Below are 14,154 nucleotides of genomic sequence, written 5' to 3' on the forward strand. Positions count from 1 at the left end.
CAACTGTTTAATGACCTGGGTCTCAATTTAATGTCTCAAATAAAAAACTGATAGTTTGATATTTGGGCGAAGCACAAGTATGAAATCTTTGGCCACCCTTTTCTTTAATGTTACAAGGCAAAGGATACAAAGGTTTAAAAATAAAGAGCCACTTTAACCATTATTATACACTGCTCTCACAATGCTAAATCAAACAATTAAATGCTACATCAGTCCCTCTAGATGAAACTGCTGATGGCCTGGAAAACGCAAGATGCTTTAATGTACTTTGTTTTCCTCAAACTATAAATCTGAAGTGCAAGACCATGTCATTCAGGAAAGTCTGCCATTTTCCAGGTTACATAAGTAATGTAAGGAATTGGTGTTCAGAGTCCTCACTGATTACTGCCAGCAGACTATCAAATTGTCAAGAGGGATGACATATACAGCAATGAAATGACCTCCCATCTTACCTTGTGGCTTTATATCTATGGTGATATGTGGAAAACTACCTAATACAGCCATAACTTCATCATATTTTTCATCTTCAAGGAAGTGCAGTAAGTTGCGGCGATCAGTTCCTTTCAAACTCACCATGTCTTGGATACTTTTGATTTTGAACTTGGTTAAAAAAAGAAAAAAGAAAAATACTACAAAAGAACATTCCACAAAACTAAACTCTAGTTAATGTAATCACTTGTGTATTCCAGCAGTACTGACACAAGCAAACTGTTTATTTGATTCATTCCCACTAAAAGGATTACAAACCTTGAAATAAAGTAGAAATTAAATTTGTGTTCCATTAACTATTACATTTTCTTATTCTGATACTCCTCCATAATCATATCTAAAACGTACCTTCTTCAGAAATAGGTTCAGGAACTAGGCAATCAACTCAACATAGGTCTGGTATTTCAGCTATACTCTCACAAAAAACTGTAGATTACACTTTAGTAAGATCAGACTGTGCCCTCCAATAAAGTAAGCAAGATGATGTGTTTTGTCCAGTATACCTATCCCATGCTTAACCATACCACAGATCATAACTCCTATTACCTGTGGTGAATAGTCACTCCTTTTTATTTATAAAGCAAACAGTGATACAGTTTAAGGAACATAAAGCACAAGGACTCATGAGGTATTGCATTCCTGAGCAAATGCTTTTTATTCTGTGAACTATTAATAAGCTTGCTTAGTGAGAGACAGAGGTAGGTTAAAGGAGATAATGGAAAGATAAAAATGACTGAGTCTCATCTGTAGCTTTATACCTTTTTATGATTGGAAACTCGCCTAAGATTGTCCTCTTCAATGTGAGGGAGCTGCAGAAGGGGAGACTTGAACTGCTGAAGCCCTTGGACAGCCATCTGGGAAAGCTTCATACAGTTTTCCAAAGATCCCAATGATGGAGCACGGAACTCCCTTTCTTGGGGAGAATGAATTTTACAAGATGATTTTTTACGTTTTCCCAGTATACTCTGGACATGTATAATACACTACATGTTTGATCAAAATATTTTGATCAGCCTAGCAACTTTAAAAGTTCATAAGGAAAGATGTACTTTACAGTATAAAGAAAATGTCACCATTTTCACATAGTTACCATTTGAGCCTACTATTGATGGCCATCTTGCTATAAAACTTATTACAGTATAGTTTAGCAAACAATTTAGTGCCTGTTAATTTTCTTTCTTCAGGTTGTGCCAAACTAGTCAAAGGGCTGTGTGAGAGGATGATTTCTTTCCTAACCATTACAGGTTGGTCAAGACATCAAGGAGAGAGGTGGGGTAGCCTGCCTACTGATTACAATCAAACAGTTTTCAGTTTGAATATTTAATAAAAGGATTAAGCAGCAGGATTACAAATTTCTGTGATAACAGAAACTAGTTTGCTTTAGAATATTTTTGCATAATCCCTCCAGAGAGAGGGTAGCATTTTAAAAATAATTAACTGAAACATTAATTTGGGGAGGTTATTGCTATTCTTTTAAAAACAACCTGGAAAAATATGCTTATAAATATACAACAACTCTATATACACATACCTTGTGAAGCTTAATAAGGGCCCTAACCATAGTTGGGTGGAGGTGCACAAAGGAACTCGTTATGCTTTACCAGTGTTTTTTAAGCCACAAATAAAAAAAGAAAATGCTTGTAATGTTACAAATACTTATATATGATTCTTCTCTTGCAGAGTATTTTTAATACTTATATTAGAAGGAGAGGACAGAGCACTTCTAACTGAAATGCTGACTAGACCTTAGAGTCACCAAAGGGGTGAGATCAGATATTGAGGGTGCATCTCAGGACTTGTTATTTTCCGAAGATCTGTAATTCTACTATTGAATGGCAATGTCACAGTGCATTGGAGATATGGGGTCATCAAGGAATAAAGTCACAAGACAGTGTAGGGGAGGGTTCTAACACAGAAAGGGAGGGTATTCAGCGCTTTGGTACACTTACACTTGGAGCTAGGTGTGATTCCCAGCTCACATAGATGTAGCTCTGCAGTGCAGCCAGGGTAGCACGGATGGTGGCTCAAGCATGTCGCCCAAATATATAACTACCTGGACCCCACTGGTATGTACTAAGGGTGGCTAGCCTGGGCTGCCACTCACCGCTGCCCGTATTACCACATGCTAGCTCAATAGGAGATAATGCAATTATGTCTGCTTCCTAGCTCCAACTGTAGACACACCCTTACAGTGCAAATAGGGAAGTATGGAAGGTATAACTCTTCAGAAAGAGAACATAAGGCAGAGGTCCGTCAGAGTAATCTGCTGACAGGCCAAAAGACCATTTGTCTATGCTGACCATCCACAGGCACAGCTGCCCGCAGCTCCCAGTAGCTGTGGTTCCCAGCCAATGGGAGCTGTGGGAAGCTACAGGCCGCAGGGACATGCCGGCCACCTGCTTCCTGCAGCTCCCATTGGTCGGGAACAGTGAAATATCTAACTGTACAATAGCAATGTTTTCCCATAAGCTCAGCAACTCCTTTAAGGACAGGTCCAATAAAGAGTGAGATTTTCTAGTTCAAATACAAAATATTAAGATTTCTTCCTTACCTTCACGGCTACGCGCCATTATTATTAACTGGCAGATTACGTTTATCATTTCTTGAAGTAAAGCAGGACACTTTTTCAGGATAAATTGCTGATCTGCAAGACGAATGATTTGATAAAACCCTCAGATTCTCTGCTTACTCACTGTTTTCTCTAACTGTGTGCACCCCACCTCTGTCCACTGTTATTTATAAAGTCACCTACTCAGTCACACCCCCTATTTCTTTTTCTTCTCTTCTCTCCATGCTATTGTTTAACATATATGTATTTTAAACCATAATGGGGCTGAATCTGCCAGATGCTGGTCACACTCAACTCCCATCGCCTTCCAACAATTCAGAAGTATTTACATAAGAAGTCTCACAAAGGTTACACATTTCAATAAAAGTCAGACAACAACAACATTTAGAATGTAATTTTAAAAGAACTTTTAAAAAAAATTACTCTTAAACGTTCCCTATTAAGGAAAAAAAATAGGCTTATGCTCTTTTTGACTCTTTCACGTCAAGGCCTGAAAGGTTTTTAATCAAAGTTTTTTCTACTTGTACTTTACAACAGAAATTAAATCATCATCAAGTTGGAAGAAACTATTGAGAACTAGAGAAATTATGACATCACAAGAATCAGAAGACTGAAAATGGAGCAACTGAGAGGGAAAGGGATTTTTAGTCAGACTATTTAAAAAAGATGTTTAGTTACACATATAGTAACTGTCAGCATAGGCTACAGAAAGTCTAGGGGAAATCTGAGGGTACGTTTACACTGATAAAACCCCACAGAACCGAGCCTCAGAGCCTAGGTCAGTTGACTTGGGCTCACAGGGCTCCAGCTGTGGGGCTAAAAATGTGCAGCGTAGCGGTTCAGGGTTGGGCTGGAGCTGGGGCTCTAAGACCCCACAACGGAGGAAGGTCTCAGAGCCTGGGTTCCAGCCCAACCCTGAACAGCTATGCTACAACTTTATAGCCTGTCAGCCTGAGCCTTGCAAGCCCAAGTCAGCTGACCTGGGCCAGCCAGAGGTCTTTTTATCATCGTGTGGACACACACTCAAAGACTATGTGGTCCAGGTAAAAATGCCAGAAGCGTCTGAATATCCAAGGTATGAAATATTTCTTCAGCCTTGGAAGAATGAGGCTTCAGAAAGAACACTGGGAGATGAATAGTCAAGTTGAAGTAGACATGGTTTATTTTGAAACAGTTATCACATAGCATATAGATTACTGTGTGTGACACATACTGCCACCCCATAAAATACCTTTTGGGGACCATATTGTAAGTTTACATTTCTGTGGGCAGATATTGTATGCAACTCAGGGGTGGGGAGGGTTGCCACAGCTCCACCAAGAGATAAAAACAGTGAAGAGTGATTAAGGTAAAACACTTAGGTTGTAAATCTCAATAATAAGATACCACCCTATGGGGAGCGTTGCATAAACTGGTTCAAACTAGGCTTTCCAGAGACCAAAAAACTAAATGGATTTTTGATATAAAAAAAGCTGGGTTTAAACTGACTCAGGGCCTTCTTTCTTATCCAGCAAACGGACAGGCCCTTCTGTCCAAGGCCTTCTACCCTTGTGGAAGGATTGGAAGGACTTCGGCCTAGTAGGGCCATGGTGGGTGGCCTCTGGTAAACTTTTAGCATGCATATAGGAACTTTTAGTGTTTTTTGTATGTTTTCTCTATAATGCTTTTACCTTAAGAATAAAGGTGCCTGCTTAGAAAAAGCAGTGTGAATGTTTAACTGCTAGCAATACAACATTGATAGCCCTCAAAGAGAAAGCAAAGCATGAGCAGACTGGCTTGCTGGGGATATCACAGTGCAAGGCAGGTGGCTGTGCAGCTCCCAGTCAGACGGGAGAGAGATGCAGCTCTCCACCTGAAGAGACGTGACAGCTGGAAAGCCTAAAACATTAAAACAGATGCCTCAAGAGGGACCAAGAAGGGGGTGGGGGGTCAAAGGTGCAGTTAACCCTGAAACTGACAATGTGCAAAAACTGTCTAATTGGACTAAAACAAGTAAATTTACGAACAATGCAACATGTGATGTCTTTATTCCTAAAGAGCCTTTCTAAGAGGAGAATCATAATTACCTTCTTCAAGCGTCTCAGGAATTTTCATCCTGGCAAGATGAGCCAGTAAGAGAACTCTAGCCTTCAAGCTGTAAGGGCAGGTAAGCGGAGGCTCATTCTTCTTTAAATTAATGCTACCAAGTTCTCTGATTAGCTACAGGAAACAGAACAATTACAAATACAAATGGCTATTTTAGTACCAAAATGATAAACATAGCACAAGGAAAACAGCTTGTATCAATATACAGACCTTATATAAAAATTTAAACTTAATATTTCAAATAGGTTTCATCTTGATAAACTTAAGAAACTGTTCTATGTCAAGATGAAGATTGCAGAAGAGCAGCTATTTGATTTATAGCCCAGTTCCAAAACCAAACTATACCTTAAATGCCTCGTTTCCAAGAATGAGAATATTTGTTTTTACATTAGCAAAGAAGAAACTGGGATGACAAAACTGATCATAAGCTTGAATTTATTTTTAATTTTGTTGACTAATGTTGAGTGATAAGTTTTGTTGCTAGGGTTTATTCCAATCAGCTACTTTTATAAGGTTTTAATATTAAACTTTCTGTAAACTGGTGACAATTTCATCTTAACACCTTTCACCCAGACAAGACCATGCCGGCTTCCTCAAATTTAGATAGATCGATAGATAGATGGGAGATGGTCTCTGGGGTATGCAAAACCCTTTTTTAAAATTACTGATTTAAGATGGACTTTTCCAAATTGACGCTACTTACAGACAACCTAATTTGAACGTGACTGGACAAGCTGCATGGTTCCAAGATAATATCTTTCAGAGACCCAGAGGGGAAAGAAGGGTTAGTCACTCCACAAGATTTGAAGTCTGAGAAGGAAGCTTTGTATTGGCTCTGAGATGGTGGTTCAGACATTAGATAATAATTTGATTTCAGTATTAAGATGTTTAACCAGATTTGAGTTATAGATTTGATTGTCTTTGATAAAATTCTTTAGTTGGCATTTGTAATCAAAGGGATAACCAACTTCTTAAACTATTCCTTCTAGTTTATAAGGATTGATTATTTTTAGTATTAATTTGATATAACTAATTTAATGACTTAACTCCAATCCAATATGGACTAACTTGTTTGATCTGTTGATCCTGATTTGTTGTAATGCTTCATTTTCAGTTTAGTTTAATATTAATAGGAGCTTAGCTTTGGTGATATTGCTTGATTTTATTTTTCTTTAAGTGTTTTATTAAATGTACTTGTCGTTCAATAAGCAACGTGGGTCCAGAACCTTTGAGGACCTGGGTGGATACCATCCAGTCAGTCAATCTAAAAGCCTAACCAACTCCCCCTTTTAAGTCTGTGGTTCTCACAATAGTGAAGCATCTTTCAGGATTAACTAACCTGAGGTATCTGAATGTTATCTGTTGGTCTGCTTGTAGCATCTTTGTTATACTGAGGGTCAAATTCAGAGGCTCCTGCTAAAACCATTATAAGCCCTGCAAAGATAATTGGGGACAAAGTACAGCAAAGTAAACACAAAGTTCTAGAATTTCACTTCCTGAAATTAAGATCCCACTAGGCCAGATAAGTGACTTTTCAGCATCCTCACGCAGAAAACTCCCAGCTATTTCAATCCCTCCATATCAATGGCAAGTCCCTACTCTGAGTAAGATATTCAGTAGACCCAGTACTGCCTCTAATATTACAGCTGCCTCTGGCGTAACGCCTGACAAAAATCAGTCAAAGTAGCTCTGGGCCACAAGATGGGCTTTCTATGTGATACCACATCTAGCAGGATATGCTGATATTTTTAAAAGAAGTAGACTTGTCACATGGTTGTGGCCCTAAAGGCAGCAGAAGTCCCTGGTCCCATCCTCCTGACAGCAGCTAAAGCTGCTGTGCAGAGAGTCTTCTAATGTGCTTATGCACACTTCCCCTCACATTAACTGAAGTGGCTGGGGCTCTCTCTTTGCACCCCCCAAAGTGGCAAAAGGGTGGTGTACAAAAGGAGGGTGGTGGGGGGGGGGGGGAGATTGTTTTCGCTTGACATTTTCTGTTCAAGCTTTAGCAAGGGTTTCTGAGTTCAACTGCACACACAAACCAACCCGAATTGATGGCTCCAGTCTTGTGGAGCTTGGCCCGGCTCCTCAGTCTGGGCTTTGCAGCCTAGTGCAGGGATCATGCCACCACTCTGATTTGGACTGACCAAACCTGAGAGGTGCTGTACCTCATGTTCCTGGTTGCAATGCCAGGAATGCGGACACAGGCCCAGCCATGCAAGATAAGCACCATCACAGTGTGTGAATGGGCTGGGAGGGGAGCCTCGCTCTCTAGCCCTCTTCCCCCAGGTCTCCTCTCCTCACTGGGCTGGGATTAGGGTTGCAGTGCCAGGCCAGTGGGTGCTGCTTCAGGTGGCCGGTGCCCCCCTCAACAGTTTGGTATACTGCACCCACTGAATTGGGAGGCTACATCTGCCCTTGGCTCAAGAAGTAGCTTTCAAAAATTTATAACACAGGCATGACGTTCTGTAAAGCTACACTGCCTATCCTTCAAATTGGGAGTCAGCTCTGTACTGGGATGCATCTGTTTGAAGCCAAGATAAAGTGACTAGATTAGTTTTTTTCAAGTGTCTCTGGGAACCTTTAATTCTAAAACAAATATTGTTAAGTACTAGATTTTTTAAATGATTAAATTAGATGAACCCTTTGCAGTAAAAAGTAGTTCTACAAACTAATTCCTTACACATGGAAAGCAGGAATTCCTTCAATGAAGCCAGGAAGATTTAGCCATCCTTCCCTGAAAATGTCCTTTCAATCCTAATTTCCCACATTAGAGAGTTAACTATACTTTGGAGGAAAAAACAAATATCTTCTGCTACAGGGCATGGTAAATTCCACCTAATGACCACACCTAAATAGTTGGAGGTCAATTTCCATCTCTATTCTGGATGATCCATTTGTCTTCAAGGTGGGCCAAACCTGTGGACCTTATTACTCAAAGTAAGGAAATTTTCAGGTAAACAGATACATTTTCATATTATTCTTTGCGCTAAGGTCTACAGAACTGTTAAAATGGGATTTAGATAGTGTCTCTCCAGGATGCACACAGTAGGATCAGCCTTTAAATGTGGATATCCCAAATGAGGTAGATTATATATAAATATCTTCTTCATACTTTAGTGCCCAGGGAAGACGTCTGCCAAATGAAAGGAAATGGCTTTGGCTAAAGATTGGGAAGCTCAATATGCAGAATTAGATTAATTTATGTATTGATGGTCATATGGCCATCTAACTGATCTCAACAGAGTAGACATGATTAATCTCAGAGTGTTAGTGCTCCTAAGGACTGTACTTTGATGCTTAACCAAAGGAGAAATATTTCTTGAATTTACTTAGGAAATGAATGCTGACAATGGTGAGGACTACCTGTCTGAATTGAAGTACATTGGAGATATCTTCTGACTTCAAACACACACTCAGCTAACTGAAGACTGCAGCCATCAGAACGCCTACTCTACTGGATAGGAAATATGACAACACCTCCTGCAGGGGCTCGATCTGGGTATTGCTGTAAGGAGCAGAAGGAGGTTCTACCGTTTTCCTCTGTGATCTTGTGGAATGTGATTGATGCCTTCAGGAAGCACCTAGTGTTGGGATTTGTACATAGCTTCCTTTTTCTGAACAACATGGGAACATTACACAACAGAGACTTCACCTTTTTACCCACAATAAAGCCCTCCTGGAGGGAACTTATTGGTATGTTCACGGGTTTAACATGGTAGTTAAACTATGTACCAGCTAGAAGAATAAATTCTTTTTGCTGCTTTCTCTCTGAAGTGCATGAAAGCAACAGTCACTTCATCCAAGTATTCATTTTAAACCTGTCTGGTCCCAGATGAAGGATTAGATTTGCAATTTCAGATCTCTGTGAGATAGAGATCTGAAGATCCAATGCTAGGTTAAATCAGACCTGAGAACTAAAATCTCTTCAGATAGAAAGACTGAAACAGTATCACTGCTACTCTCTCATTTCTAGCTTTTGTACTGTTCTGGGGAGCAGTGGAAAAGGGGAATAGATACATAGCTGGGACCTTGTCCAACTTTATGAGAGCTCATTCACCACCTCATATCTCAGGTCCTGACACAAAGAGAGGGCACAGTGCACTTTATTAGCTGTTTCCAGATTCAAAGAGGTCTATCACCAGCTTAACTAACTGACTGACGATGAGCGAGACATTTCTGGGTGTAGGAACCATACTGCTAATCTGACGTCCACCGTGTATATCTTGGTGTTCATCTCCCCCTAGATGGGCAGTACACATAGAGATAGGAAACTTTGCTCCACTCAGGACAAGAGAATTTCTCTGAGGGGTAGGGTCCATTGTATTCTACCCATTTATGAAACCCTGTCATAACCAGAATAGATCGGTTATCCATGAAAGGAGCAGTCCTGCGAGACCTCAATAAATCACTGTGTTCCAGCTCATGGATGCTGTGCTTTCTTTCTGGTACCCATTCCCTAAACTGAATTGGAAATCTCTCTTTAAAATAAAAATCTGACTCTACATTCAACAGTTGTGGGAGTAGACAAACAATTGGAGCTAGATCTCTGCCAACAGATGAGACAGGGTAAGATGTAGACGATGCCTGGAATTACTGGATAGGTAGCATATGAACTCTAGATCATTGAAGCATGCCTGTCTGAGATGAATTGCCAATAGGCTTCAATAAGAATTGAATTTGTGTTTATTAAACCACTTGTTAACAGAAGATGAAGATGGCCATATTGGAGAACATTCTCCTGAGATGAGGTCTTGTACCTCAGACAGTATTCTTCCTCAGCCCAAGCCTATGATTGTCTTCCCTCGCAGAGAGAGAAAGACAGACTGTCTAGATTACAAGATACCCCAGGAACTGTATTACTCAGTGTATTTACTTCAGCTTTCTCTCTGTACAGAACCCTGAGCAGAACTCTGTCCAGGAAGACTGAACTTCCATCTTCCCTAAAGCCAATATTAGTACTACCATGATGCTGCAAAGCATATTGATTCATGTAAGATCAAACAATAGCAACTGAAGTCAGGGAAATAAAAAGGCTGTCATTCATCTACAAAACATAAGAATTGTCTGACAATGGTAAAATAGAAATGCTGTGAAGACAATCTTCCTTTAGGAACTTATTTAGATGTTTCAGACAGGGCCTTGCACTGCTTGTCCGATCCTCTAAAGCTAAAAATAGGATGGGGAGCATCAGCTTCAGTCTGAAGTAGATGGAGGATTTCCATTATGAAATAGCCTTTCCAGGGTTTGAAGAGACAGCGAATGGAACAAAAGCTGTTCCTGTCATTCCAGCTCCAATGGATACTCCTCTGGACATTGGGTGCTCCCTTCCTAGGATGTGAGAGATGGGAATATAGAGCTGGATCTTATCTAGGGCAATTACACACCTCCTAAGTGTAGTTTCATAATACTTAATACACTCTTGCCTGAAAGAGTCTTCAATTCTTTGTTTAAAATATATTTTACTATTTGAATCTATAATTGTTCTGGATTGCTACCGTTCCTTCCTTAAGGAACAAGAATTCACTTTGTGGGGTGGGGAGGTATACAACTAGAGCAATCAGCACAAGTCTACGACCGGGTCTTTTTCTGCATTTATCCGCATTTTGTATTCTGTACAGGTGAGCAGGGGAAACTGGGCACTGAGGATTGTCCACTCTGCTGCACTCCATGAAAGTGAGAAGGAAAAGGGGCTGATATTATTCATTCATTTATTTCCCCTTATTTTTCCCCATGGGGACTCTGCTCTGCTCCGTCGGGGCCACAGCCTTCCCCACACCTTGTGCATCTAGTGTCACAGGCCTGCGGCAGTGCAAAGAGCCCTCTGCAGCTTTGCTGTCACAGCACTTCTCTCTCACTCTTGTGACAGCGGGGCTGCAGAGGGCTATCTGAGTTGCCGCGAGGCCAGCGACACCCAATCCCTACAGGAACAAGGTGGGGGGGTAGGTGTCCTGCACTCAAGCCAACTGTTACCACTGGATTTTTTGTTGTTGATTTTAGTGTGTCAGCTGAAATCAATGTTTACCAATTTCTGTTAATTTAAGTCAAATCTTGCCAAGCCTAATGACATGGGATCTGCATGGGACAGATAAGTCCGTGCTTCCCGCGGAGATCTCAGATATGAGTAGGGTGAAAAAGGAGACAAACCCTTTTTTTCCATCTCTGGTTTGTCTTGGCCTACCTTTCTCCCTGCAGCCTACAGGAGTACGAGCTGCTACAAATACCTCTGAAGGGGAAGCAGAGCTGAGGGGACAATCCCTCAAAAGGCAAATGCAGCCATAGCACATGGCTGGACATTACACAGACATGTTATTGAGCTGAATTATTAGTCTACAACAGTGGTTTTCAACCTTTTTCCCCCAATTTGTGGACCCCTAAACATTTCAAATGAATGGTGCGGACCCCTTTGAAAACCTTAGGCAGTCTGCGGACCCCCAGGGGTCTGCAGACACTAGGTTGAAAACCACTGGTCTACAATTTTTAATACAAAATTTGGAATTTCCTTCAGAAAAGCGCTGCAGCAGGGAAGCCTGGCTGAGCCAGCAGCCACTGTAGAACCAGAAAAACTGGAGGGAACTTCAGGAGATGAGGCATTCCCCTTCTGCCAGTGACTGTAAAGTCTGATTCTGCCCCTAACCTGCAAGCAGCCTGAAGTACCTATTGTTGTGGATCTGTGGACCTTAGCATGAAGGAAAGCAACTCTGTTAATTTAAAACACCTAGTCATAAAGTATCCTCCTTCCCCACAGTGATGATCAACTCATCTCTTCCCTTAGTCCCTTAATCCTCAAGAAAGGGGAGAGAAAAACGTTTTAATTACTAAGAAGATGCATAGGCAGCACTGTAGGACACATGCACAAACAAACAGAGTGGACTCACAAAATTCGGTTCAGTAGTAACAAATATTTAGTACTACATTTGCTATATAGTTTTCAAAACACTTTACAAAAAGATGCATAAGTATCAGTATACCCTCTACAGATGGGGGGAGAGAACTCAGGCAGAGAAAAGGCTAGTTTGCCACCATAGTGAGTTCAAGTTTCTTGTCCTCAACTTCAAGGCCCTTCACAACTCTGTCTTTTCTTCTTTATTCAGTTGAGTCTATTTTGACCCACATGCCATCCTCTCCACCTATGATGCTGATTTCACCCCATTTAGGACGGTCCTCTGGGTAGAGTGCTAACACAGGACTCAAGAAAACTAGGTTCAATTCCCTGCTCTGCCATAGACATTTTTGTGTGACCTTGGGTGAGTTGGCCTCTCTGTGCCTCAATTTCCCCTCTATAAATGAGGATAGTAGTTCCTCTCTGCTTCATGGGTATATTGTGAAATACATTAGATTGTGAGGTGCTCCAATGCAATGGTAATAGTAAACAGATAATGATAAACTTTAGTAGAGCCCCTGTCAGATTGATTTAGATAGAAAATTGTGCTCACCACCTCTGCCTGACAACGGTCCCTTGGCCTGTGCCGCTTCCAGCGGCTCCCGTTGTCCTGGAGCAGCAAACCGTGGCTATTGGGAGCCGCGATCGGCCGAACCTGCAGATGCAGCAGGTAAACAAACCGGCCCGCCAAGGGCTTTCCCTGCACAAGCGGCGCAACAAGTTTAGGAACCACTGGCCTAGATGATTGAAATACTGTCCCTAGTTTTGTGAGGCTTGGTCCTCTCAGGAAAGGGTTCTCTGCTCTATTTTCCCAGTTAGCCTGACAGAATAAGTTTTTCCTTTCTGCCTTTGGTATATGTTGTATGGTGTATCTGTTCCTCTAGGCTTTTTTTCAGGGCATGGGTTAAGCAGGGAGAGTTTAGTTTCTCTCTATTGTATTGCTAGGACGTTTGTCTTTTGACATATCACAGAGTATAGAAAAATATATCATAACTTACTCAAAAATTTCCTTTCTTCGAGCAGGACAGACTGCAGATCCATTATAATGCATCTTACCCCAGCTTGCAGCTCCTTAGAGGCAGAACCAGACTTGTCAATTACGACAGGCAGGGAATAGCCACACCCCTGAAGACCTACCCAGTTTGAGATGCTTCCGAAGCTGCTTTGTAGAGCTATTTCCTTTAAAAACTTTAATTCACAGGTTATTAGGTAGAACAAGAAATTCAGATAAAAAACTTCCTACTGCTGAGTATCCTCACATTTCTCCCTGACCACACAGGGTTTCCCCCATTTCTTGTAGCACAGAGGGAGAGTGGCCTCCATGTTCTAAGATAATAGGATATCAATGAAAAGGGAATCTGAAAAGAGAACTGCTCCTGTGCTATAGAAATAAGTGTAACTCTGGAAAAGTTCACTCTTGAGATGATCTCTAATGGGTGGAGTTCACTGCAAGTTAGCTCATGTGTGCTAACTCAAGCTAACTGCACTTGAGCTAGCCTAGCTCCAGTGAAAGTAACCACACTTCAAAACAACACTCGAGTTACACAGAATTATTTGACTGACATCACACAGTGACTGGATTAGCACAGTGGGTTAGATGATGAGTTGTAATTCAAGCGGTTGTACCTTCACTGTATTACTAGCTTGATCTTAAAGCACCATTTAACTCAAGCTAGAGATGTGTGTGTGTGGACAGGAGCCAAGTTAGGGGTAATACTCAAGCTAACTGTGCTGTGAAAACACACCTTTAATAGGCTCCTTAAACTTTACAGAGGTTCAGAGATGGCCAGAGGAAGCCCTCACATAGGGAAGCCCTGTTATCTAGTTAAATGCCAAAGTGAGCAAGGCAATGGCACATAAGGGCTGATTAACATCTTGCTAAAGAGTGCAGAGGAAATGGTCAGAAGAAAGCGGTCGGCCCAGAGGCCCCCTACAGCCTGCTTGTTACTCCATGTCTGATATTTACAGAATTTTCAGAATTATTCTCTCTCATTCATCTACAGCTGGAGGAAAGTGAAAAAGCAGTGGGACGTGGCCAACCCATGGCGTGAGCAGGGTTCAGTTAACAAAGGCACTTTTGTGCTCTTCCTTGAAATCTTCTATTTCTCTGGTTGCCTGTGAGGTATTCCTG

The 14,154-nt window shown here is 41.3% G+C and overlaps 1 protein-coding gene across 1 annotated transcript in view; it reads right to left on the reverse strand.

Moving 5' to 3' along the window:
• The window catches only part of SEC63 (SEC63 protein translocation regulator), a 102,496-nt gene that overhangs the window by 29,473 nt on the left and 58,869 nt on the right, over positions 1 to 14,154 (reverse strand). The window contains exons 9-13 of the mRNA XM_048844865.2: positions 6,483 to 6,577; positions 5,125 to 5,257; positions 3,041 to 3,133; positions 1,248 to 1,402; positions 453 to 600 (exon numbers count right to left, since the gene is read on the reverse strand). Coding sequence (XP_048700822.1) covers positions 453 to 600; positions 1,248 to 1,402; positions 3,041 to 3,133; positions 5,125 to 5,257; positions 6,483 to 6,577 — 624 coding nt within the window. The remainder of the gene's footprint in view (positions 1 to 452; positions 601 to 1,247; positions 1,403 to 3,040; positions 3,134 to 5,124; positions 5,258 to 6,482; positions 6,578 to 14,154) is intronic.

This window comes from Caretta caretta, chromosome 3 (assembly GCF_965140235.1).
Source record: "Caretta caretta isolate rCarCar2 chromosome 3, rCarCar1.hap1, whole genome shotgun sequence".
Lineage (NCBI taxonomy): Eukaryota > Metazoa > Chordata > Testudines > Cheloniidae > Caretta > Caretta caretta.